Source organism: Notechis scutatus, chromosome 2, assembly GCF_049901735.1.
Source record: "Notechis scutatus isolate UNSWTSFEM ecotype Mainland chromosome 2, rNotScu1.2, whole genome shotgun sequence".
Taxonomy (NCBI): domain Eukaryota; kingdom Metazoa; phylum Chordata; class Lepidosauria; order Squamata; family Elapidae; genus Notechis; species Notechis scutatus.
In genome coordinates this window covers 14738773-14766109 of record NC_142010.1, presented here as the reverse complement: position 1 = coordinate 14766109, position 27337 = coordinate 14738773, and the positions used below count along the sequence as shown (strand labels likewise).

General features: G+C 43.6%; 3 protein-coding genes across 4 annotated transcripts in view; all 3 read left to right on the top strand.

Annotated features, from left to right (window-relative positions):
• Positions 1-302: 302 nt before the first annotated feature.
• Positions 303-8548, top strand: LOC148131813 (zinc finger protein 232-like). 2 transcript variants are annotated; one of them, XM_087953548.1, is made up of 4 exons: positions 303-2402; positions 2601-2730; positions 3281-3363; positions 8419-8548. In XM_087953548.1, exons 1-4 carry the CDS (start codon positions 1986-1988, stop codon positions 8455-8457), a joined length of 669 nt encoding a protein of 222 aa, XP_087809674.1. In that variant the 5' UTR covers positions 303-1985; the 3' UTR covers positions 8458-8548. The 2 variants fall into 2 exon arrangements, with proteins under 2 accessions (XP_087809674.1, XP_087809676.1); XM_087953550.1 differs by lacking the exons at positions 3281-3363; positions 8419-8548 and adding an exon at positions 3137-3256.
• Positions 8513-23091, top strand: LOC148131812 (uncharacterized). Its single transcript, XM_087953562.1, is given in 3 exon segments — positions 8513-8635; positions 10397-12039; positions 21781-23091. Coding segments are annotated over 2 exon segments (2913 nt in total). The 5' UTR covers positions 8513-8635; positions 10397-10437.
• Positions 17142-27337, top strand: part of LOC113425376 (uncharacterized) — a 51855-nt gene continuing 41659 nt past the window's right edge. Inside the window, exon 1 of the mRNA XM_087953525.1 lies at positions 17142-17435. The gene's annotated coding sequence lies outside the window, so the exon portion shown is untranslated. The remainder of the gene's footprint in view (positions 17436-27337) is intronic.

The following is a 27337-nucleotide window of genomic DNA, read 5'->3' as shown; positions in this document are numbered from 1 at the left end:
GGAAGCAAACCTGATTAACGCACAATGTGAACCCTGCCTAACCTTCTCACTCCCAACCAGGGTTGCATCATTTGCATGCACAGCCCCCCTTCCCTCACCCCATCCAAGGGAGTCCCAGGGCTGAACTCCCAGCCGGCCTTTCTCAGACAAGCGACCGGAGCGGAGCATGCGCAGTGGAGCTCAAGGAGCCGTCAGCGAGAGCGCCCTCTGGTGAGTTTCTTGGGAAAAGGAGGAGATGCCAGATTGTCACCTCATTGGGCTGGCAGAAAGCCTCCATCCACAGAGCCTTTGGAAGCCGCGGCGGGAGGGGCAGTCTGGCTCCCTCTGAGGACGCCTGGCCACTCTAGGACTCCGCGCTTGCTCGCTCGCTCGCTGTAACCCCTTCGTCTCCGCAGGCGGCAAAGAAAGGGAGTCAGAGGTGTGCAGAGCCACCTCGTGGGAAGGAAGCCAAAGTGGGTATGTGTGGGAGGGGGGAGTCAGGGCTCAGTCAGGGTTAGTCATCCCAGTCCTAGTGGGGTGAGGGGGGGGGATAATGAGCAGAGTCCAGGGTCCCTTTGCATGCAAGACCTCCTCCCCCCCGCCCCCAAAGTAACTCTCCTTGCCTCGAACAACCCTCTCCCATTTCCCGGGAAAAGCCTCAGGGAGGGGAGAAGGGAGGATTTTGCATTGCAACCTCAAGCAGGGCAATGCATCCCTTTCCCTCTTTATGCCGCCTTTTGCCATGTTGCATGCGACTCAAGGCGCCAACCAACTTCCTAAACAACTGCCCTGTAAGGTTGTGCAGATCTTGTTCAACGGCCTGGAGTCTGAGAACTAAAACATAGGAAGAACGGTTGGAGGATTATGGGTTTTGGCTAGTCTGTAGAACGGAAGGACAAGGGAGCAGCCTTCCAGTATTTGGAGGGCTGCCCCAAAGACTTATTTTCCAAAGCACCAAAAGGCAGGACCAGAAACAAGGGAGGGAAGAAGAGAAGCAACCTAGAACTAAGGAGAAATTTCCTGACAGTGAGGACGATTAACCAGTGGAACAGCTTGCCTCCAAAAATCATGGGTGCTCCATCACTGGTGGTTTTTAAGAAGAGACTGAACAATCACTTACCTGAAATGGTACTATAGGGTCTCCTGCTTGAGCAGGGGGCTGGACTAGAAGACCTCCAAGGTCCCTTCCAGCTACTCTACTCCTGTTCTACTCTACTCTCCCAGCTGAAAAGGACTTTAAAAATGGTTTTGTTGATCCGACAGTGGTACCATACGGGCAACGGGGGAAGACAATCGGAGAGACGATGCCTAGGGGGCGATGGCCTCAATGTCGAATACCTGAGTGTTACTGCGCATGCTCCGCCACGTCTGCCCAGCTGGGAAGGAGCGGCTGTGAGCTGAGCCCTGGGAAGCAGCCGGGAAGGGATCCCGCAACCCCGAGTCTCTCCCGGGGAAAGAAATAGCTGGAGGGAGGCTAAAGGAACCAGCTGTTGACATTTGCACCAGGTTCGTTTCCCCGCATTTCTAACAAAGAACCTGGCAAGGGGGGGGGGGGTTCCTCGCCTGGCACTCCCCCACCACCTGTGCAAACGGACACCTTTCAAGCTTTAAGGGGGAAAGGGATTGAAAAGACCCCCCCCCAAGAGTTTTTCTGCTGCCAGGGGAACTGAGTGGGCACCTTTCAGAGAAGACCCCTCCCCAAAATGTGTTGATTGGAAGGAGAAAGAGACCTTCCACTGAGTCTGAAAGATTTTGCACACACCCCCTCTCCAAACCGTTACTTGGCCCTGAATTTGATCTTAACAATCATAGCTTCTGAATGAGAACAGCCTATAATTCCTGAAGTTTCTTTTCTTTTGGATGTAAAAGCTGGAGGCCTTTTGAGAGCCAAATGAGGGCTTGAAAAATCATCTCTCCGCCTCTCTGGGAAACTCCTCCAGATCCCAGGACTTGAAACGACCTTCCCAGGAGATCCGCGGGGCCCTTCTGGATCCCTGTCAGAGAAAATGCCGGAAATGGAGGCAAACCAGCCAGCCTGGAAGCGAATAGGAAAAGGCCCCGTTGCCGGTCAGCTTGGGAGCTGTGAGGAGATCTGGGTAGGACCTGGGCAGAAGATCCCAGAGAACGAAGCCCTCAGTTCTGAGATCCAGCATTGGCACTTCAGGAACAGCCCCTTTCAGGAGGCTGAAGGGCCGCGAGAGCTTTGCAGCCGCCTTCACCGCCTTTGCTGGGGGTGGTTGCAGCCCGAAAAGCACACCAAGGCTCAGATGTTGGACCGGGTGATCTTGGAGCAGTTTCTGGCCGTCCTGCCCAGGGAGATGCAGCACTGGGTGCGGGAATGCCGAGCGGAGACCACTAGCCAGGCGGTGGCCCTGGCCGAAGGTTTCCTGCTAAGCCAGGCGGAGGAGGATGGAGTGCACCAGGTGAGAAACATTCCTCTTGGGAAATATGGAGGAAGGTTAATGTGCTGGAATTATTAAATGTATCTGTAACAGTTTCGGTGATTAACACATCTTAATAATCCCTGTTCGCTGATTCAGGTCACACAGAGCTTTGCAATGTTGAAAATGAAAATGTAGCTCATGTGCTTCTTTTAACTCATTCTTTTGTCAAAATTTCAGGTTCCGAGGTCCTTCATGGAGGTGGGGACTAATTGTCCTGAGGAAAGGGTGAATCCCACAAATCCCTCTCCAGAGCCATCTTTCAGAGGACTCTACAAGGAGGAAGATCAATGTCAAGACATCTCAATAGGTAAGAGAAGGTCATTCTACAAGGTTGGAGCTGTTCCAGAGAAATTCTAGTTATTCTGAATTCTTTTATCTTCCAAGATGGGGAGGGAAGTAATCTGTCTTTGGCCTCCCCTGATAGATAATTTCAAGTAAAATCTGACACATATCCCTGCTGGAACAGCTCTAAACCATCTTTCCTTGCGCTCATGTTCCTGGGGTGCCAGAATAACGTCAGTTGCCCTTCCATGTGGAAGGGGTTTGAATCCAGGGGGTAGGGGGAGCATCCACCATAATTGAGTGAATACTGTGGTTGGCAAGAGTATACTTGTGTGTCCCTGCTCAAAAGGCTAGGAGAGAGGTCCGCTTGGGGTTTCTATCCCAATGCATGGTGGAGCTGTGATCTTCTCTTTTTGTCCTTGGATCCAAAGATGAAGCCCATGAAATGTCACCAAAAGAAGAGGGTGATGGATGGAGGTTTCCTTCACAGGACAGGAAGAAATACTTAAGTTGATGCTTCCAGCTAGAGAAGATGGAGTTGATTCCTTCCCTATTTTTTCCTGTCTTTTTCCCAGGGAACAAAATGAAGTCACTGTTATCCATCCAATCATCTCCTTGTACTGGTAGAGCTGAAAGAACATCTGTACCTTCAGTTCAGGTAGGAAGGAAAAGATCAAAAACTAATACGGGGGAATCGTTGTTGAGACCTCCAGTTTCATTTGGGGTCCCAGTTTTTTTGCTGTTCCTCAGAGATGTGGAACAAGGAAATTAATATTCAAGTATAAACATTCGACTTAGAACATAGAATATCAGAGTTGAAAGGGACCTTAGAGCAGTGGTCGCAAACCAGTGGGCTGGGGACCACTGGTGGTGTGAGAAAATTTTGGTGGTCCGCAGAGAAATGTCACCCCCAAAGCAGCCCCCAAAGCAATTAATCCAGGCTGTGCGGGAACACAAGGCTTGGGTTGCTTGCATTGCAAACAACATGAGGTAGTGAGGGGAGGGGGGAAATGGCGGAGGGGGTGAACTTGCCCCACTCGCCCCACGCACCTTGCTTGGCCACCCAGCTGCTTCTTTCTGCTTCTGCTTTTGGCTGCATGCAGCAAAAGTCTTTTTCTCCCCCAAGCTCCGCCAGAAATGAGTCTTTGGGACCCTGCAAGGCATCTTGCTCCAAGAGGCTGCGCCAGCATGACATGTCTCACAAAGACTCTTTTCTGGTGGAGTTTGGGAAAGAGAAAGAAAGACTTCTGCTGCTTTCCTTGCATGAAGCCAAAAGTCTCTCTCTCTCTCTCTCTCTCTCCCTGAGAACGGAGCTAGAGAGATGGTATCCTGTGATCCCAAGTAAAGAATGATCAGTTGGTAGGAAAATGGGATGGGGAATTTTCCTGTAGACTTTTTTTTGGGATTTTCCCAGGGTCTCTGCTGCTTTCCGCAGAGACCCTGGGAAAACGTCAGCAAGCCACCGCCAGTCAAAATTCATATTAGTGGTCCGCGGGATTTAAAATTATGAGTTTGGTGGTCCCTGAGGTCCAAAAGGTTGGCGGCCCCTGCCTTAGAGGTCTTCTAGTCGAACCCCCTGCTCAAGCAGGAGACATGAGACCATTTTAGACAAATGCTTGTCCAGACCTTTTTTAAGTCTCTAATGACGGAGCACCCACAACTTCTGAAGGGAAACACTTCCACTGCTTAATTGTTCTCACTGTGAGGAAGTTTCTCCTTAATTCCAGGTTGCTTCTCTCCTTCATTAGGTTCCATCCATTGTTTCTTGTCTTGCCTTCGTGTGCTTTGGAAAATAGGTTGACCCCTTCTTTTTTGTGGCAGCCCTTCCAATATTGGAACACTGCTATCATGTCTCCTCTGGTTCTTCTTTTTCACTAGATAGGCATACCCAATTCCTGCAACCTGTTCATATATGTTTCTCTCCAGGCCCCTAATCATCTTGGTTGCTCTTCTCTGCACTTTTCCCAAAATCTCAACTCTTCCAAACTCTAAACAACTCTACTCAACTTTTCCAAAGGCTTAACTCTCAAAACTGTATTGGAAAAGCATTCATAACTTTGATGGTTATACTGCCGGAGTCTAAAAATATAGTTTACGCTATGAAACAAAAAAAACAGTAAAATAAAACTATTAGGCAAAGCAATAGGAACATCTGAAACAATGCCAGCTTTTATCATTTTTGGAAGCCCAGTAATAAGGCTGCCAGTTTCACTTACATAAACAGCTAATCCTCAATTTATGATCAAATTGGGATAGGAATACCATTGTAAGTCATTGTGGTTGTTGAGTAACCAGTTGAGCTGAGTAACCGGTTATTTAACAAATCGTGTTTATTAAGCTAGTCACATGTCATAAATACAAATCCAACTTATCCAATGGCTTTCTTTTGCCAGAACACATAAAAATGAACTGGTTTCTACATGCATGAATTGCAATTATATGACCGTGGGAATTGGTGCGACTGTTTCTGATAGTCTTAAGTGACTTTTTCCAAGATGGCTTTCATTTTGGAACTACCATTAAGTGAAATATCATTATTCTTAGAGAAAATACATTGAGAATTATTCCTTGTTTTCAAAGAGTTAAGAACTTTTTTTTCCGGGCTAAAGGGTAAAGACTGAAGACAATCCTGACTTCATCTTGGCTTTTAGGAACTGCAAAATAATAGTTGGAAGGGATCGTGGAGGTGTTCTAGTGACTAGTCCAAACTCATGCTTAAGCAAGAGACTCTATACCATTTCAGACAAGTGGCTGTCTAGCCTCTTTAAAAGTCTCCAGTGATGGGCTGCATTAAACAAGTGATTTTGTATTGGCCTGTTTCCAGTTTTTTAACATTTTGGATTAGAAAAGAGATAAAGGATAACAAAGGAAATAGATATAGTGGTCCTTCATCCTGTGAATCTGCTTGGCTGAGAAAGTCAACTGAGGGCTGTAGTTGTCAATTGGTAAAATCCAGTTTATAGTAATCAATTACATGAAATCATTCAGTAGAGAGGAATACAGTTAATTCACATATAATAACTGTAATAATCTTCAGGGAGAACCTGCTGTCCTACATCACTTAGATCCATGATGTTGAACCTATGGCACACATGCTGGAAGTGGCACGCAGAGCCACTTCTGCCAGCATGTGAGAGGTCACCCAGAAGAGCCCCACTGTGCATGCGCGCACCGCCGATAGCTGATTGTCGGGTATCTGGCGTGCATGTGTGGAGGGTGGGGGTGTACGGGAGATGTGCATGCATACACAGGGGCACGGGGGGCCTCCCCACACGCATTGCCTTCTGGGTGCTGGCATGCGATCCCATACGCACGCAATTTTCAGTATGGGAGCCCAAAAAGATTAGCCACCACTGACTTAATTTAGTTTAGTTTACTTTATTGTCATTGCACCCCGTACAACGAAATCAAACACCATCTTCAGTGCACATCATGACCATGAAAATAACCACAAACACACATCCTTCACACTCCACACATTGAATTGAAAACTCCAACACCACACCAACACTGCACTATACAATAGAATTCAACAGGGCTATTGCCCTGGGATAGAAGCTGTTTTTCAGCTTATTTGTCCTTTCTTTTATTATTCTGTACCATCTGCCAGATAGTAATTGTTCAAAAAAAGGGTGCCCAGGATGAGATGGATCTTTAAAAATGTTTTGAACTTTCCTAAGGCAGCAGGAGCTATAAAGCTCTTCCAAAGAGGGGAGAGGGCAACCAATGATCTTCTGGGCAATGACGTTAACCCTCTGGAGTGCTTTCCTATCTGCCCTGGTGCAATTGGAAAACCATACAGAGGTACAGTAAGTTAAGATACTCTCTATGGTGTAGCAGTAGGTCACCAGCAGTTTTCATTCGGTTGTTGTTTTCTGAGAAGTCTCAGGTAGTATAATCTCTGCTGGGCCCTTTTGACCAATGCTGCAAAGTGAGCACCCCAGGTCAGGTCCTCTTTTTTGATAACACCCAAAAACTTAAAATTGACCATTTGCTCCACTTGATCTCCATTGATAAGCAAGGGCTGGATGTCTGATCTGTTCCTTCTATAGTCCGCTATAAGCTCCTTGGTCTTATTGGTGATGAGGACCAAGTTATTGTCTCCATACCACAAAAGCAACCGGTCCACCTCATCTCGGTAGGCACACTCATCCCCCTGGAGATGAGTCCTACCACTGTTGTATCATCTGCAAATTTAGTAATAGTATTATTAGTGTGAGTGGGAATGCAGTCATGTACTCTTTAGAGTAGGGACTCAACACACAACCCTGTGGTGTACCAGTGTTAAGAATAAGGGCTGAAGAGGTATGATTACCTAATCTGACCCTCTGTGAGCGGCCAGATAGGAAATCCATAATCCAAAGGCAGATTGAATAAGAAAGTCCAAGGTCCAGAAGTTTAGACACTAGTCTATGTGGAAGAATTGTGTTAAATATAGAACTAAAATCTACAAAAACATCCTCACATAGTCCATGTCCCCCCCGCCCCCGCCCCGCTTTCTAGATGAGTCAGAGCAGCATGAAGAATGATAGCTATAGCATCCTCTGTAGATCTATTTCTTCTGTATGCAAACTTGTGTTTATCAAATGTATGCGGAATACCAGACATGATGTGCCGGCAGACCAATTTCTCAAAACACTTCACGATGATAGGAGTGAGTGCCACTGGTCTGTAATCGTTGAGGTTATTGATAGGGAACTTCTTTGGCAGCGGAACAGTGGTGGAACCTTCAAACAAGATGGAATAGTGGACTGGGATAAAGACCGATTGAAGATCCTGGTAAAGACTCCAGCCAACTGATCAGCACAATCTTTAAGCACTCAGCCAGAAATACTGTCAGGACCAGCAGCCTTTCTAGGGTCCACAGCCCTCAGATTGCTCCTCACCTCCTGTTCCTCCACAATGAGGTGGGGGCTACAATTGGCTGGTGGTTGTATTTTATCTGTCTCTGATGTCTCCAAAGCGAGCAAAGAAATGATTCAGTTCCTCTGCCAATGAAGCATCCCCCTCAGCAGAAATGACATTGGTCAGTTGATGGCTGGTAATTTGTTGAATCCCTCGCCACACCTGCCTCATGTTATTGCTATAAAAATTATCCTCAATCTTCCTCTTATATAATCAGTCTTGGCCTTCCGAATACCTTTCTTCAGATTAGCTCTGGCAACACTGTATCTTGCCCATCACCGGACCTAAAGGCCTTGGTCCTGTCACGCAAGAGGTGCTGGACTTCCTTGGTCATCCAGGGTTTCTGATTGGGATAGATCCTAATACGTTTATCCAGTGATAGTATCTGTGCAATGTTTGATATAGCACAGAACAATTGCAGTGTGCTCCTCTAGGTCAGGGTGATAATAGCTGTCCCAATTTGTGTTCTCAAAATAATCCTGAAGTTGTTGGGAAGCATCTTCTGGCCAAGATTTCACTGTCTTTATTATAGGCAGAGCCTGTCTCCTAAGAGGGATGTATGCTGGTGCTAAAAGCAGTGACTTGTGATCTGAATGTCCCAAATGTAATTGTAGAACCTTATAGCCATGTTTGTTGTTGGTATGTACTTTGTCCAATATGTTTGCTCCTCTAGTAGCACACTTAACATGCTGGAGAGGATGGTGTATGTAACTATCTCTTGGGAGATCAGGGGACGATTTGATCACATACCACGTTGAATTCAGCTGGGGAAAAAGTCCAACTAAGAATTATAACTCTATGTTTTTAGGATTTGCAGATTAAAGGAGAGCTTGCAAATTCTTCCTGACTCTGCTCATAGGGATTCTTCCTCATGCAGGATCCTGTGTCCTTTGAGGAGGTGGCTGTTCATTTCACCAGTGAAGAGTGGTTGCTGCTGGATTCCAGGCAGAAAGCTCTGCATCAAGAAGTCATATTGGAGGCTTCTAGGATTATAACCTCTTTAGGTTCATCTAGAGGAAAATTAAGTAAGATTTTTGCAATGAATTTTTTATTTTTTTGCTACAACAAAAATATCATTGGGTGAACAGTGTGGTTCCGTAGTGTCTTACATTTTGATACAAATATGAGAATATTCCTCTTGTTTAATATAGTTAACAATCTTTTAAAATTTTATATTAATACATATATTTTGTTAAATTATCAATCTTGATTATTCAATATTACAATGTTATTTTTGTGTCAATCTCTATATTCTTAATCTCACTCCTTTTACTTATTATATATTAATAATCATATTTGCAATGTTTACTAGATTATATAGTTCTAATAACAATTCACACATTTATCTTAAATTATAATTTTCCATTGTTTATCCCCTTTTTAATTTCTAAATATGTCACTATTATATTTTTTTTAAAATTCCCCTTTCTCGTCACATTTTGATTCAAATAAAATAGTATTCATCATATTGTCAGCATTCCAGAAAAACCCAACTCCAATTAAAAACCCCAAGACAGGTATTTTCTCAAAGTTTCCTTTTATTAGAGTAGTTACACTGGCACATCTGGGAAAACCTGAATCTGAAAGTTCCGGATTTTCCTCCAATAAGTAAAAAATTACAAATCCACCCCCTGTACCCATCATTCCATCACATGCCGCAATCACCATCCATTCCAACTACTCAGGCAGGTGTAGGAATAACATGACCTTGACTGCTATTATGTCTAGAATGCTATTATGTCTAACCACATACGCTCCATGAAATCCCACCTCCCAACTTCCCACGCTCAAGAATGTGGCAGCATGGAAGCTTCTGGTCCTAATATGACTTCCAAAGCTGACACATATTTACGTTTAACAGGTTATGCAATTCTAATAATATAGTTGTTTTTATTAAATTATAGCCTTTCATTATCTTATACAATATTTCACAATATTATTTTTATATCAATCAAATTTCATGTAATTCCTTTTCCTGCAATTAAGTAAGATTGAGGAGTCACTGGACTGTTTATTTGCAGCTTAGGATATCTGTGCAGATCTTGTTAAAATGGTTTCTTACCTTTCTCTTTTCATTTTGTATTAATCCCGGTCCCCCTCTGTGGTCTTCTAAGTACCACAGTATCATTTAGAAGAAAGGAACTGGTTAGAGATAGTCAGTCTGGAGAATTGACATCTAGTCTTCCAGAACTACTGGGAAATATAATCGGACGAGGGATGATCTTTTTGCAGGAAAAAATTTATTTCTTAGTTTCTTGTCCTAATTAGTTTCTTCCTGTGCAGCGTTGCTTCCTCCCCCTTCTTTCATTTGTGTCCTTGATCCCGATCAGCAGCATTCAGAAGTACATATATCGATAACACGATTCATTTGCCCCTATTTTCAGGGAAAAAAGTGCGTGTTATACCCGATATCTTCGGAGGATGTTTTGCTATTTCACTTGTCCTAATTAGCACCCCCCTGGAATTCTACTGCAATGATTTGGCTTTGGCACATCTGACAAAAGGGTTTATGCCACATCATGATGTCAAAATCTAGGCTGTAGGACACTGCATTAGTTGTTATGTTCTCTCATGTTTTGCATTTAAATTGTTGTCAAATACCCAGAATTAGATGAGTTGAGCAGCAATGCCAATGTTTTAAATTGAGAAATAGCATTCATGCTGTCATTCCTCATTTTGTTCTTCCTCCAAATGTCCAGGAATAGGTGCAGGCTAGGGATTGTTACGGGGATAGCAAACTATATATTATAGAGTTTTCTGATTTCTTTTTCTCCTCCCTCGAGCAGTTGATGTGCAGAAAAATGAAAATTACCAAGAACCAAGTGTGATGCCATCACAAATAATCAAAACTGAAATACGAGAAGATATATCTGCAGATAATTCGGGAAGAAGGAGATGGAGAGAAAACTCGACTGCTGAATGTGCAGAAATGGAACACTTCCAGATTCAACATGATTTCAAAGAAAGCAGTATGGGAAAGTGTCAAGGAAATGGGAAGAGATTCAAACCAAAACCCAATTTCAGTAACCACGGCAAAATTGGAAAAAACTTCAACAATAACACCAAAATTATCCCACATAAAATAATCCATACAAAAGAGAAGCCCTATAAATGTATGGACTGCGGAAAGAACTTTAGGTGGAGAGGTAATCTTAACTACCATAAAAAGATCCATTTGGGGGAAAAGCCCTTCAAGTGCGCAGAATGTGGAAGAAGTTTCAATATGAACAGTTCCTTGACTTATCATAAAAGGATCCATATGGGAGAGAAACCCTATAAATGCATTGACTGTGGTAAAACCTTCACTATGAACAGTGCCTTTACTTTTCATAAAAGAATCCATATGGGAGAGAAACCTTACAAATGCCTGGAATGTGGAAAAAACTTCAGCACCAGAAGTTATCTGACCTCCCATAAAAGAATCCACACAGGGGAAAAACCCTATAAATGTGTAGACTGTGGAAAAAGTTTCAGTATGAAAAGTTCCTTTACTTACCATAAAAGGATCCATAGGGGAGAGAAACCATACAAATGCCTGGAATGTGGAAAAAGCTTCAGTATGAATAGTTCTCTTACCTACCACAAAAGGATCCACACGGGAGAAAAACCCTATAAATGTCCGGTGTGTGGAAAGAGCTTCAGTAGCAGCAGTTATCTAACTTCCCATAAAAGGATCCATACAGGGGAAAAGCCCTATAAATGCATAGAATGTGGGAAAAGCTTCAGTTTGAACAGTTCCCTTGCTTCTCATAAAAGAATCCATACAGGAGAGAAACCATATAAATGCACGGACTGTGGAAGGAGCTTTAGCAGCAGCAGTTCCCTTACTTGCCATAAAAGGATCCATTCAGGGTTGAAACCTTATATATGCAATGAATGTGGGAAGAGTTTTATTTCAAGCAGCTCCCTTACTAAACACATTAGTATCCACTCAGGGGAGAAATTATACCCCTGTACAGAATGTGGGAAAAGCTTCAGATTGAATAGTCATCTAACTTCCCACAAGAGAATGCATTCTGGAGAAAAACCTTATCAATGCACAGATTGTGGTAAAAGCTTCAGTATGAATAGTTCCCTTACTTCTCATAAGAGGATCCATTCAGGGTTGAAACCTTATATATGCAAGGAATGTGGGAAAAGTTTTATTTCTAGCAGCTCCCTTACAAATCATGTTAGTATCCACATAGATGAGAAACTATATCAGTGTACAGAGTGTATGAAAAGCTTCAGATGGAAAAGTCACCTAATTTCCCATAAAAGGATGCATACAGGAGAGAAACCCTATAAATGCACGGACTGTGGAAAAAGCTTCAGTAAGAACAGTTCCCTTACTTCTCATAAAAGGATCCATACGGGAGAGAAACCCTATGAATGCACAGAGTGTGGGAAGAGATTCAGCAAAAGCTGTTACCTTACTTCCCATAAACGAGTCCACACACGGGAGAAACGATAGATATGCTCTGAATACAGGAAAGAGTTTTTTGTGAAAAATGGGATTCTTATGCCTAACACAAATTACAGCTTTGGAAAAAAAAATATACATGCATGATGTGTGGAAAGAATTTCATATGGTGCTTGCTTCGGCAGCATATATACTAAAATTGGAATGCTATAGAAAGTTCATGTGGAGCAATCAATTTACTTTCCATAAAAGGACTGACATGGGGGAGATGCCTTTTGGGGTTGAAGTGTCCTGAATTCTTGTAAAAAGATCGACTGTGATATCAAACATATACAGTAAAAGCAGAGCTTCACTTAATAATTATGAATTGATATGTCTTAAAGGGTTCCACACAAGGAAAATAGCATGTAAGCACATACTATGGGAAGAGCTTCAAATGCTTTTGTTTCTGTATGTGCCTTGCAGATAGCTTTGCCATTGCTGTGATCATAGGGCTGAGAGAAAGTGACAGGCCCAAGATCACTTTGTCTCATGTGGGACTAGAACTCATGGTCTCCCAGTTTCCAGCCTGGTGTCTTAACCACTCCACCAAGCTTTTTCAAGTGGAATAGAACCTATTTTTGGAAAATAAGTTATTGTAGGTATGCATGGAAGAAACATTAGAATACATAAAATGCAGGAACAGTTTGAGAAGGAAATGTCCACTTGGGAAAGGAGTCTATAAATGCAGGGAGAATGGGAAGAAGTTAATCAAGGGCAGGTCCCTTAGTTCCCATGATGAAATCCATATCGAAGAACCACAAATCATGCGTGGGAGAAGAATTATCAAGTTGGAGTCTTGAGAACTTTAGTATAAGGAGCTCTTATTGCCCAGAAAAAGTTTCACATAGGACAGAATGCAGATATAAATGCATAGAACAGCAAGAAAGTCAGTCTTTTTATCTGTCTTACAGTATTCCCCATAAAAGAATTGACTTTAAGAATCCAATAAATACAATGCTCCCACAGAAAGAAGCGAACAGTTCAGAGGATCGTCATAGGAGAAACTGAATAAATGTATGAATTATGGAAAGAGCTCCCAATCTAGATTTTTTTAATACCAGAGATATTACCTAGTTATGTCTTGCTCACAAGAATCTTTTATTACATTGTCCTGCTTATTATGCCAGTATTTGTCAAGACCTGTGCCTGGTCAATTTGCTTTATTTAGGTAGAAGCAATATCTTAAGTTGTTCTGGGATCAGGCTGCAGGCTCTGTGAAGAGCTGACATACGCAAGCAAAGCAGAGGAAAATATGTTTGTATGTGTGTTTTAGCTCTAATTGTATTGAAAATACCGGCCTTCCTTCCATATATAGCCAAGTATTTCAGCTGTTTGTTCTTTTTTTCATATATAATGATGTGCATTAGTTGTGGTTTATCTGTGAAACATCTCTTCCAGGTGTTTATATGTACAATCACATTAATCCTGCTGTAAAGAGAAGTGCGGCCAGTGAGTTTATGATTGCAACTATTTACTTTAAAAATGTTTTTATGGATCCAACAGTGTATTCATATGAACAATATTTTTTAATGAGGGAACTAAATAGCTTGATTTAAATTACTCAGTGTCTTCTAACCAGGACCATATTTTCTAACACATTTTTATTTATCTATCTATCATCTATCTATCTATCTATCTATCTATCTATCTATCTATCTATCTATCTATCTATCTTATTCATTTCAAAGTGTGTGTGAGTGTCAGATAGAGACACACACTTCTGGATTTCTGTTACATTCCCAAACTGCTGAATTTGTCCAGGATTTCATTATCACTTTAGTACCACTGTATATTTTGTGATATCAAAGTAATGAGAAAGGTCAATCCTATTTGAAATTTTAGGGGACTGTGGCACTGCCAATTGGAGAAATCTTGTGTTGGTGTGGTTGTGACTGTGTTTTTACCTTAATATGGCTTTTTAAAAATGTTTCTGCATGTTCTGATTAACTGTATTTCTCATTTTGAAGGGTTATTATAATAAATTATGAGAAACAGTCATTGCACAATGTAAATGATGCCTCTACATAATATACATGCAGTAAAGAAACTAAATGGGGGAAAAACAATGAATATGTGGAGCAAACTTTAGTAAGGGGTGAGGAGTGGAATGGAAAGGAAGTGACAGAACAAGCTCAGATAAAACTGCATCAAAAGAATCCCACTGCACAGATGATGATTACATAGAAATCCATGGAATGTGAGAAAAGTAACAAGGCAGATTGACCTATAAGAAATGAGAGAAAGCACTGCCTCTAAAATGTAGGAAGATTCATTACATTTCTTATAATGTGGCATTTTTTTTCAGAATTTTCCTAATTATGTAAATTTTACATCTGTGGAGATAATCCATGGGACATTGAAGGTGCTTTACCCAACTTTCTCTTCTTCTTTTACACCAGAGGACTCAAAGAGGAGCCAGAAAACTTTAGCCTTGCCTTTTTCTACAGTTGTGCAATGTAAATGATGCCCTACTTTATACACATTGAACAAAAAGGCTAGATGAAGAAACAGATGAATATGTAGGGGAACTTATCGGGAGAAGGGAGAGTGATAGAAAATGTTAGCAAGTGCTAGAAGGGTGGAATGAGTTCACATCCGACTTAGTTTCACACTGTGCATTGAAAACCATAGAATGAGAAAAGCATTAGTAAAGTAGATTTATCTATGAAAGAAGCAATCAACAAGAGACATTATATCCAATTGTTGGAAGAAATATCCTTCTGAGTTCAGTTCCAAGTGGGGAAAAGACACTGGAAACATGGAGGCTGTTTGGAAAGATGGTTTAATGATGGACAGGACCACATGGCTTGGAGCTCCAAAGTGAAAAGGACAATCGCATGCTTCAAGATGTTGGGTGAAGGAAAAGAGAGAAGGGCTGATATGCTGAGAGTGCCTGGGTTTTATACCCTCTGTTGGGATTTGAATTTGAGCTTGTATTTTGATTGGTTGTCAGACTCCCATGGGGCCATGCAGGAGCAATTCTGTAGGCTGTCCTGAGTCCCAGGCTTGGTCGACCCTTACTGGATGATGGTGCAATGAAAGGGCTTTGGGTAATTCCTATTATAGCTCTACCTGGAGCAGATCTTTGTTATGTAAAATAGACTGGCCTAGGCCAGAGTAATGGTCCATTAGCAAAGGTGGGGGAGGGGCTGAGTTTCTGTTTCTGAGGTAAGATTCTGCTTCTGAGTTTCTACTCTTTTTAGGGGAAATATTCTGCCTTTTTAATGTTTCCTAGGATATTTCATTTTTCTAGGAGAGGGGTGGGTGCTAACTTCCTACACTATAAAATGTGGAACATTATAAAATCTTTGTCATCTTTATTAGAATTTTCCTAATTATGTAAATTTTACATCTGTGGAGATAATCCATGGGTATTGAAAGTGCTTTGGCCTACTTTCTCTTCTTCCTTTGCACCAGAGGACTCAAAGGGGAACCAGAAAATGTCAACCTTTTGCCTTTCTACAACTTGGAAGGTATTTTTGGCCTTTTAAGAATTTGAACTAGTGGGGAAGTCCAGGCAAGTCTATATTTATCTTCTCAATATCATTAAATAATGTATTGATTGAATAAGTCCATTCAATATTTTTTTTTATTCTCCAGCCAGCAATTCCACTCTTTTCCTTTGAAAATGAAGCTGACAGAAACAATATTATTCTGAAGGGTCTTTGGGGAAGAGTGGAGGCCAAGGCCTGAAAGGGATCTTGAGTGTGGAGATCTTCCAATATATTCTCAGTGATGGGGTGACTTCAAAGGGTCCCTGGGGGGGGATCCCATCAGAGAAGCTGGAAAGGGGCTCCTGAGGGGGACACTAAGGGGGCAGAGGGGTCCCCTGAGAGAGAAGAGGGGACCAGAAGTGTCTGAAGCAGAGAAAGAAGTGACCAATTCAGTGACTGACCCAGAGAAAGGTGTCCAGTCCGTCCCTGACGACCTCTTAAGATCCCCGCTCCCTCAGATGGTGGCGCTTCCCTCAGAGTCGCTTCTGCCTCTCCGCTCTTCCCGCCAGAATAGGCTCCACCCACTCCTCTGGAACCCCTTTTCCCGCTTCTCCGTCTGAGGGAATCGCACTGGGAGAGGCGCGGCCAAGAGGAAAGGGGAGGAGTCACATAAGCTCCCGTCTCACCTGGGGGGGGGGTCCCAGTCCCGTTCTTTCCCCGCCCCCAGCGCACCAATGGTCCCTCCTACCCCCCACCCCTCTCTTACTGTGGGTCCTCCCCCCCTCCACCCCTATTCGCTTCTAGGGCTCCCGACCAACGTCCCCACACGCAGCAGCAAAAAGCGGAGCCCATGATGGCTTCCCCCAAGCCCCCTCCCCCAAGAGAGGGGAGAAGTAGAATGGGGGGGGGGGTTACTTCGGAGTTGGCTTTCAAGGAATAAGTTGCGCCCAATGGGAAGACTCCCTTCTGTTGAGTCATCAGTCTCCGGGCAGAATCTCTCGTGATATCTCCGTGCGGAGAAAGTGATTGTGTGCAGCGCAACTGGGGGGACCTTTCCGTGTTCAACTGGGGGGCCCCAAGCGAAGCAATGTCTGTGGGAGGCATCGACTGCTGAGATGTGGAAAGCCCAAGCTACTAGCCGATGAGGCCCAAAATCTAGAGGTCTCCTCCAGCCACAGCTCCCTTGGTTTTCCCACGACCCGCGTGTCGAGAGAGAGAGAGAGGGGGGAGAAGGAGGGCGTGGGCGTGGTGTAATAGTAAATAATAGTAAAAAGTGGCGACTGGGGCGATTTTTTTACCGATTCAAATCGCCCCTTACCACCTCTCTCGAGGTGGGCCGAGGTGGTTGAATTTCACCCCTGATGGGCTCCCAAAAGGACGAAACCGACATTTGATCTCCGCCTGGCTTCTCCAGGATGCCGCTTGCAGAGCTAGCTCTCCAGCGCAGGTGCAGTTCCGGGCAGAGGCTGCCCTGCAAAAGCCTCCAAAGCTGCCCCCACACAGCCGCGATTTCACCCCAAGGGCCAGCAGGGGGCGCGCTCTCTTGGCTGCCGACTAAGGCCATTGCGCATGCTCCACTCCGACTGCGTGGTCGGGTAATTCCGGCTGCGAGTTGCTACCTGGGAATCTAGTGGGGACGGGCAAGAGGTGGGGTCCCGCCGCTCAGATCCTCCCCAGGGGGAGGCAACGAGATTCTGAGGCTTGGTGGGGGAGCGGGAAATCCTCCCCAGATCTGCTCTTGGCTGTGCATGGGGGAGATCCAAGAATGGGGCAGGGGGCGGAGAGAAGGAAGCCTAAAGGAACTACCTGCTGACATCTTCAGATTCCGAGGCTGGAAGGATCTTTGGAGAGCCAGGTGAGCCAACGAAGACCAGTTGCCCGGCGGTGTCAGTGGCTGGAAGATCCCTTCTGAGACTGGCAGAGGAGAAGAAATAGGAAGGGCCCCAGGTCAGAAAAGCTTTTGGAGAATACGGAGGGATCTTCACATGCTTGAATTCTTCCATTTCTCCCTGATGGGAGTTTTGGAGATTAATAATGCGAGTAGATATTTAGAGAACCTCGTTAGATAAATTATTCTTGCTTCCCTCTAAAGCAGGGGTCTCAAACACAATTTACCTGGGGGCCGCTGGAGGCAGAGTCTGGGTGAAGCTGGGCCGCACCTAGAAGTGTTTAGCCAGCTAGCGACGCATGGAGAACGCACTAATATTATACTTTCATATCACGATGGGGGCCACAGGATATCGTCCTGCGGGCCGCAATTGGCCCGCGGGCCGCGAGAATGAGGCCTCTGCTCTAAAGAGTATCTCATTAGGAGCTATTCTCCTATTGGGTCTCATCCATCACCACTGATGGACACAAGGGTTTTGTGGGCAGAAAGAAACATCCAGATCCTCTTTCATCCTGTCCTCTTAACTGCACTTCTTTGCTTATATTTCAGGTTCTGAGGTCCTTCCAGGAATGGGGAGTAATTGGGTGGATCACACAAATCTTTCTCCTGATCTGTCTTTCAGAGGGATCCCCAAGGATAAAAGTCAAGGTCTGGATTCCTCACTAGGTAAGGGGAGACTGTTCCATTGGACTAGAGATTTTCTAGAGAAATTCTAGTTATCCATAATTCTTCATATCTTAGTTGTTGGATTTGGTAGAAGGTAACCCCAAAAAGAAAGATATGATTCCCTCTTCAAGTGAGAAGACTTAAGGCGCACAAAGAAAATCCCTCCCTTCAGGGCAAGCCTATGGTTTGCCTTTTGCAGAAGACTGACTCTAGTAGGGGCCGTCTTGACTTGCATTCTGCTTCCAGCTCCACAATTTCTCTTTCTTTTTGGCCTTCCTTAAGAAATAGTTTTGATTAAATTTGTTAGGGATAACATTGGTTACCTAACTTAGTTTGGGTAAAATAATATATATAAACTATGTTAGTTTAAGTGTATGTATCACTTTAAACTGTAAACCAAGTTTTTTGGGTGCGGTTGTAAAATCACCATAAGAGGGAGCAAGAGAGCTCACTTTGCCGGCTTTTACTGGAATGCTGACAATGATGGATTGATGGTGATAACTGCGTGTTTGCTGAGAGAAGAAAAGGGGTTTGATTTTTCTTCATATCTCTGACTGCAAAAGAGATATATCACTGGACTGATATTGTAAGTTTAATGAACTCTTTTTCGACACTGGACTTTGCAAACTGAATAACCCCCGGACTGACTGAACTTAGTGTATGACATATGGACTGTTTGACTATGCTATAACTCTTGCTGGAATAAAAACTATTTAACTTGCACAGTGTATCTGTCTTACTGAGTATAAGCTACTACAACGTTTTTGTCTCACATATCTGCCTGCCTGCTAGACTGCCGTTGCACGTTCTGCTAGGGTGTATATCCCTAACAAAATTCCTACACTGCTGGGCCATTTCCAACACCACCTGTCCTTGCAGGCATGTTTCCTGGATTGCTAGAATTTCACAAATTGCACTTCCACATGGAACATGATGGTTTCAAACTGCAGGTTGTCATGAGTATGCTTCCATGTGTTGTTCCAAAAGGTTAGGAGACCAGTCAGTGATTTGGGCAAAGGGATAGATGGGGAATTCATAAAATTTGTAAACTAGACCATGCTAGTTTTTAAGTTGGAACAATGAATCGGTGAAACAGCTTGCCTCAAAAAGTTCTAAATGCTCCAACACTGAAAGTTTTTAAGAAGAGATTGGATAACCGTTTGTCTGAAATGGTATAGGGTTTCCTGCCTAAGCAGGAGGTTGAAGACCTACTTTTTTCCTCCAGAAGTTGTAAATGCACCTCCAAGATTCCTTCCAACTCTGTTATTCTATTCGATCCAGGTGAGGTTTGGTCTTGGGTGTTTGGGATTTGGTCTTCTCCTTTTGTTCTTGGCTCCCAGGATGGAGTTTATGAAAGGCAGAGTGTAGAAGTGGCAAACAGAGGTTTCTTGGGCAGGACAGGAAGAAACATAAAGTTGTGCCTTCAAGCTAGAAAAGATGTAATTGAACCCTTTCCTGTTTCCATCCTGTCTCTCTCTTTCTTAGTGGACAAAATACAGTCACCGTTGTTCATCGAATCATCTCCTTCTATTGGTGGAGCTGAAAGAGCCGCTGGACTCCTGACTCAGGTAGGAAGGAAGAGATTAGCAGCTTATATGGGGGAGCAGTAATAGACCTCTAGTTTCCTTTGGGGACTCGACATATGATACTGCTATTCCTGGGCAAACCACAACAAGGAAATTAGAATTAGAAATTTAAATCTGTGATCAGTCAAACTACACCCATCTCTCAACTAAGTTTTGGAGATGTGTGGAATTCCTTAGTGGTTATATAATTCTGGTTTCAAAAAATGCCACATAGCAGTTTATGTTGCCTATCCCAAGAAAAAAGAAAGGAGATGAATAGGTAGGCTAAATCTACTTTATTGTAAGTGTAATTGTTGGGGAAAGGGATAAAAACAGGAGAAGCAGAAATTGCCTTGTGTCTTGTCTGCATCTTGATGACTGGAAGTGCTTCCCTAGTATTTTCATGAATGTTCATGAGAGTGATCTAAGGCTGGCCCATCATATAACCACAAAGAACATTTGGTTACTACCGTGTTTCTCATATAATAAGGCCGGGTCTTATTTTATTTGAGCCCCGAAAAAATGGCTAGGCCGTCTTTTCGGGGGTGACTTAATTCCCCCCCACTTGCATCTTTGGGCGGGCGGGCAGGCGGGCGGCGATGGCTTGGATGTTGACCTCAGCGTTGGTGGGGCACTTCGTATCGAGGTCAATGCAGGCAGCACCATATCAGGGTGTGCAACAAAAGTACTTCCTTACGGCAAGCTCCCCCACCATTCCCCCCCCATTTCGCATGTTTTAATATAGGCCTTAATTTGGGGGGAGGGGCTTAATTTCATTTCATGCCTATAAAACATGCTGGGACTTCCTATTGGGGGAGGCCGTATTGTTGGAGAAACAGGGTATGTCAGACAGGAATCCCACAGAATCTCTCACAAATATCATGAAGTGTTGAGGTCGTTGGTAGATGGTGTGTGTAACGTACGCTATGCCACTTGATCAAGGTAGGTTGATAGTAAAGGAGATAAAACATTTGAAGGTGTTTCACTTCTCATCCAAGAAGCTGAACACTTGGATGACTGAGAATCTCCACAGACATTTCTACTTTTAGGATTTCCATATTGAAGGAGATCTTGCAAATTCTGTCGAGTCTTCTCACAGGGATTCTTCCTTCTTTAGGGAGGTGACCATCCATTTCAACAGTGAAGAGTGGTTGCTGCTTGATCCCAGACAGAAAGTCCTGCATGAAGAAGTCATGTTGGAAACATCTAGGATGGTGGCCTCTTCAGGTAAGGGTTCCTCTATGGGTAACTTGTTAAAAATGATTTCATCTCTTCTTTTTTCCTCTTACATTAATTCCACTCCCCACTCATGGTCTTCTAAGTAGCAGAGTTTCATTTATAAGAAAGAGATCAGTGTGGTGACTAAGAAGGATTGACATTCAGTCTTGGGTTATCCTGGGGCTCTTGGTCATTACTGCAGAAATATTGGGAAGAAATTCAGGGAGAGGATGTTTTTGCCTGTTGCAGTTGTACTACTCAGCAACAAATTTTGTCTTGCAGTGATATATGTTGTCTTATTGAATGCAAGGGCCATGGTTGAGACAATTTGCGTGCCACATCCTGATATCAAGACTTGTTTTTGCTTTAAATTTTTAACTGCCAAGAATGAGGGTGAGATGAGTCTTTTAAGTTAGCAACTAATATTCATGCTGTTATTTCCCTTGTTGCTTTCTCCGCAGATGCCCAGTAATATATAAATCTATGCATTGGGACAGCATATTGTATGTTGTAGATTATTCTAATTTATTTTTCTTCCCCCACAAGCATTTGAATCAGAGAAGAAGGAAAAAGACCGAGAAGCCAAATTTACTGCCATTGCAAAAAATCAAAACTGAAATTCCTGAGGAGACATCTACAAATAGAAGTGAAGAAAGAAAGAATAGAAGGAAGGAAATCTGAAAAGAAGCACAATTGGAGAGAAAAAACAATTCTTGAATGTGCGGAAATGGATCGCATCCTGACTCAACAGGATTCCAAAGAAAATGGGAAATGTCAAAGTAGAAAAAGATTCAAAGCAAACCCCAATGTTAGTAACCACTGCAAAACTGGAAAAAGCTCCAGCCGTAATAACCTTACTTCACCTAAAATGATCCAGTCAAAGGACAAACCTAACAACATTGTGGACTGTGGAAAAAGTGACAAGTGGAGAGGTAATTTAACTTCTCGTAAACAGATCCACACCAGAGATAAAATCTATAAGTGCCTAGAGTGTGGAAAGAGCTTCAGGGACTACATTTATCTAACCTCCCATAAAAGCATACATACTGGAGAAAAACCCTCTAAATGTTTAGAATGTGGGAAGAGCTTTAAAAGAAGTAGTTACCTGATATGCCATAGAAGGATCCATTCAAATGAAAAACCTTACAAATGTGTAGACTGTGGTAAAAGGTTCAATATGAAAATTTCCCTTACTTACCATAAAAGGATACATACTGATGAAAAACCCTTTAAATGCATAGAGTGTGGGAAGAGCTTCAGGACTAGTGGTTGCCTGATATGCCATAGAAGGATCCATTCAGGGGAAAAACCCTATAAATGTGTAGACTGTGGAAAAAGCTTCAGTACAAGCAGTTATTTTACTAAGCATAAATTGATCCATGCAGGAGAGAAACCCTTTAAATGCATAGAGTGTGGGAAGAGTTTTACTCAAAGTGGTGGCCTTAATTCCCATCAAAGGATTCATACGGGAGAGAAACCCTATAAGTGTATAGAGTGTGGAAAGAACTACAGAAGTAACCCTCAACTGACATCCCACAAAAGAATCCATTCAGCTGAAAAACCTTTTAAATGCACGGAGTGTGGAAAGCCCTTCAGGAGTAGCAGTTGCCTTGCTTCTCATAAACGGATCCACACAGGAGAAAAACCCTATGAATGCCTGGAGTGTGGAAAGCGCTTCAGTGTAAAGAGTTCTCTCACTTCTCATAAACGGATCCACACAGGAGAAAAACCCTTTAAATGCCTAGAGTGTGGGAAGGGCTTCAGGCAAAGCTGCGACCTTGGTACCCATAAACGGGTCCACACAGGAGAAAAACCCTTTAAATGCTTGGAGTGTGGGAAGAGCTACAGAAACAGCAGTTACCTGAACGTCCATAAACGGCTGCACACGGGAGAGAAGCCCTATATATGCCTGGAGTGTGGAAAGAGCTTCGCTATAAAGACTTCTCTTACTTCGCACGAAAGGATCCACACAGGAGAGAAACCCTATAAATGTCTAGAGTGTGGGAAGAGCTTCAACCAAAGCAGTCAATTTAGTTTCCATAACAGGACCCATACAGGGGAAAAACCTTATAAGTGCACAGTCTGTGGAAAGACCTTCGCTGCCAGTGGCTATCTGATTTACCATAAAAGGACTCACACTGGAGAGAAACCTTATAAATGCCTGGAATGTGGAAAAGGCTTCAGTGATAACCGTTCCCTTATTTCTCATAACAGGATCCACACAGGAGAGAAATAGTACGTATGCAATGAATCTGGGAAGAGTTAGAGCAGTGGCCCCCAACCTTTTTTGGAGTTAGAGTACAAGTCAGTCCCTTACCACATTAATACCTACACGCAGAAGAAATTGTGCCAGTGCACGGAACGTGGGAAGAGTTTCAGATTAAAAAGTCACCTTACTTCCCATAAGAGGATCCACACACAGGAGGGAAATAGAAATGTACAGAATGTGGAAGGAGTTTTTGTGAAAGCAGGATGCTTCTCAAGAAAGAACCCACAGAGGAAAATATCCTGTGGAAAGCAATCAACTTATTTACCACATTAATATGATCCAGATCAGGACCACATACACGGCAGTCTCCTTTAGGGAATGAAATGTCATTAATTTGTGATATGAAACCATCTAAAGTTAGGGAGTAAAAAGAATTACATCTGTGGAAAAATGTGGTAAAACAGTCTCTCTTTTTTCAGAGGATCACTGCAGGAGCAACTGAATAAAGGGATTGATTTTGGAAAGCTCCCAGGATAGTGTTCTTAATTCAAGAGACATTACCTATTCAAGTTAAGGTGTCACTCAAGAAAATATGTTAAACCAATTGCCCCTCTCATTACTCCAAAACTTCACAACCTCAGCTTGGTCAAGCTGCCTTATTTAGGCAGAATGGACGTCTGAAGTGAGTTTGGGATCAGCCTCCAGGCTTTGTGAAGAGCTGGTGTATGCAAGCAAAACAAAGCAAAGCAAGAAAGCAGGTGACCCAAAAACGAGCCGAGGGTCAATACTATTGACATCAATAACACAGTCAGTTAAATCAAAGCACCAGAGGACAGGACAAGAAGTAACAGATGGAATCTACTTGAGGGGAGAGAAACAACCTGAAATTAAAGAGAAACTTCCTAACGGCGAGGACAAGATTTTCAAATGCCACTTTACTGCCTCTATTTCATTTTGTGATATCAAGTTCATCAGAAAGATCAATCGTACTTGACATGTCAGGTTGCTATGGTTTAGGAGAAAACTGTTACTAGCGTGATTGTGACTTTGTACTTTTTAATCCTAATATATTTTTAAAAACATACTTCCTGATTATTAAGAACCTTTCTCGTTTTCTAATAAATTATTGGAAACAATTGTGCAATGTAAATGATGCCCTCCTTTATACACATTGAACAAAAAAGCTAAATGAAGAAACCAGGTAAATATGTAAGAGAACTTATCGGGGGAGGGGGAAGTGTGGAATAAAACGTTAGAAAGCGCTAGAAGGGGGTGGAATGAGTTCAGATCTGACTCAGTTTCACGTTGCGCAAGGATGCATTGAAAACCATGGAATGAGAAAAGCATTAGTAAGATAGATTTATCTATGAAAGAAGCAAACGAGAGACATTATAGCCTATAAAATGTGGGAACATTCCTCATAAAATCCTGGCATTTTTATTAGAATTTTCTTAATTTTACGTCTGTGGAGATAATTCCTGCAATTGGGTTAAAGTTGGCCAACTTTTTATTCTTTACATCAGACGACTCAAATGGTAACCAGAGAACAGAAACCCCTTTGCCGCTTTCTACAGCTTGGACATCCATTTGGCCTTTGAGTGGTAGACAAGGATTTGTTCTTCAAGGAGTTGGAGGGTCTAGATGGGTATTAATGGGAAGACATTTATCTTCTAATTTAATACAATTAAGTAATATATTATTTGAGTATATTCATTCAAAGTGTTTCTTATTCTCCAGCCAGCAATTCCACTCTTTTCTCTTCGCTTTGCAAGAGATACCATCATTATTTTGAAGGATATTTGGGGGGTGAGTGGAGTCCAAGGCTGGGGGATGTTCCCAGTCATTCCGCTTCAGCCATGGGGTGAACCCAAGGGATCCACTGAGGTGTTTCCCATCAGAGAAGCTGCTGAATTGAGGGGGGGGGTTGCCCCCCAACTGTGAACCTTCTTTTGGGTTGGGGGCTTTTATCTGGCTTGCCTAAATCGGTCATTTTAAAGCACTCAAGATGCTTGAGGGGAGCTGGAAAGGTACTCTTGGGGGACACCGTGAGCACGGCCTGAGGGAGAAGAGGGGGCCCAAAGGGAGGCCTTATTCGGAGTCAGAGACAGGAGGAGCAGGATCCATTCTTGAGCTCCTAAGACCGCTGAGGGTGGCACTTTGTTGAGGTTGGCACTTCCTTCAGGTGCCTCTTCCTCATCCCCCTAGCCAGCAAAGAGGCTCCTCCCACCCCTTCTCAGGACCGTCTTTTCCCGCTGAGGGAAGTGCACTGGGAGGGGTGTGGTCAGAAGAGAAGGGGAGGAGTCTCACAGGCTTCTACCTCTGCCGTTTCTCCAACATCTTCTCTAGGGATTTCTACTCGCCCCAACATCAACGGTCTCTCCCATCGCTCCCTCCTTACTGGTTGGGGCTCCTTATCCCCTTCTAGGGACCCTGGACAACATCCCCACCAATAGCAACAGGGGACTTCAACGCAGCCTTTGGATGCTCCCCCCCGCCCGAAGAGAGGAGACACCATCCCAGTCGCTTCCAACATCAGAAGTGGAATTGGGTGGCTGGGGGTGTAGGTGGGCTTCAAGAGAAGCAAAGCCCATGCGTGTCAACGATTGCTGAGATGTGAAAATCCCATACTACTAGCTGATGACGCACAAAATTGTATGAGACCCAGCCAGGCCTGTGATATCCAGGTGGCTTCTATGTGACGCCTCTTGGCCAAGGTCAATCCCTTTGTGTCTATAGGGGGCATTTGACAGATCAAGAGGGGACCAATTCTTTCTGCAGGACAAAGACCATTAGATGAAAAGTCCAAGGAAGCTTGCGGGCAGGTTGTCAGGAAGAATTTCCTCCTGAGCAGGAAAGGCTGCAGGGCAAGGGAACAGCCCACCACTTGAAATACGGAGGTCTCCTGCAAGTCTTCAACCAGGTGGGAGAGCCATTGGGCAAATGCCTGTGTTGTTTGTATGCGTCATATATGTGTGTGGGTATATACATAATTTTGTATTTATTTATTTTGTCATCTTTATGTAGTGTATATTGGAAATGGTGACGCTTTGAGAGCTGTACGCAACAAAATTTCATTTTAATGTATGCGATTAGTGTACAATCAAAATGACAAAGTTGTTCTGTTTTATGCTGTTCTCTATTCTATTTCTATATCTATTCTATTTCTATTCTACGCTACTCTATTCTATACATCAGAGGTTTCCAAACTTGGCGACTTTCTGACTTGTGGATTTCAACTCCCAGAATTCTTAAATTGTATATAAACAGTATAAAGAATAAAATAGCAGATATGTAAATAATAGAAGTATGTATGCTGTATATTAACAGTATAAAGGATGAAATACCAGATATGTAAATATATCTATAAGTATTTCTTCTTTATGGATAAAATACCAGATTTATTTAAAAAGATGTTGAGACTCTAGAAAAAGCACAGAGAAGAGCAACCAGGATGATTAGAGGACTGGAGGCTAAAACATACAACGAACAGTTGCAGGAACTGGGCTTGGCTAGTCTAGTAAAGAGAAGGACCAGGGGAGACATGATAGCAGTGCTCCAATATTTGAGGGGCTGCCACAGGGAGGAGGGGGTCAAGCTATTTTTCAAGGGGGGCCCCCCCCCCCCCTCCCCCCCCCCCCCCCCCCCCCCCGCCCCCCCCGCCCCCCCCCGGCCCTGGCCCCCCCCCCCCCCCCCCCCCTTGTGGAAAATTAAAACCACAACCGGCCCAAACCCCACGCCCCCCCCCCCCCCCACCCCCCGCCCCACCCCCGCCCCCCCCCCCCCCCGCGGGGGGGGGGGGCGGGCCTTCTAAAGCGCCTGTAGGCCAGACAAGGAATAATGGATGGAAACTGAACAAGGAGAGATTTAACCTGGAAACGAGGAGAAACTTTCTGACAGAACAATCAACCCATGGAACAGAAGTTGCCCTCGGAAGTTGTGGGAGCGCCATCACTGGAGACTTTCAAAGAGACATTGGACTGCCATTTGTCAGAAATGGTGCAGGGTCTCCCGCTTGGGCGGGAGGGGTTGGACTAGATGACCTACAAGGTCCCTTCCAACTCTGATGATCTGTTATTAATATACCAATAAGTATTTCTTTTTTTATGCTGTATATATATAACCATATAAAGCAGGGGTCCCCAAACTCGGCAAACTTTTAAGACTTGTGGATTTGAATTCCCAGAATTCTCCAGCCAGCATAAGCTTAACGTTGCCAAGTTTGGGGACCCCTGTTATACATCGATGTAGCGAGTAGGGGGGGTTGGACTAGAAACTAGATCAGGGGTGTCCCACCTTGGCAACT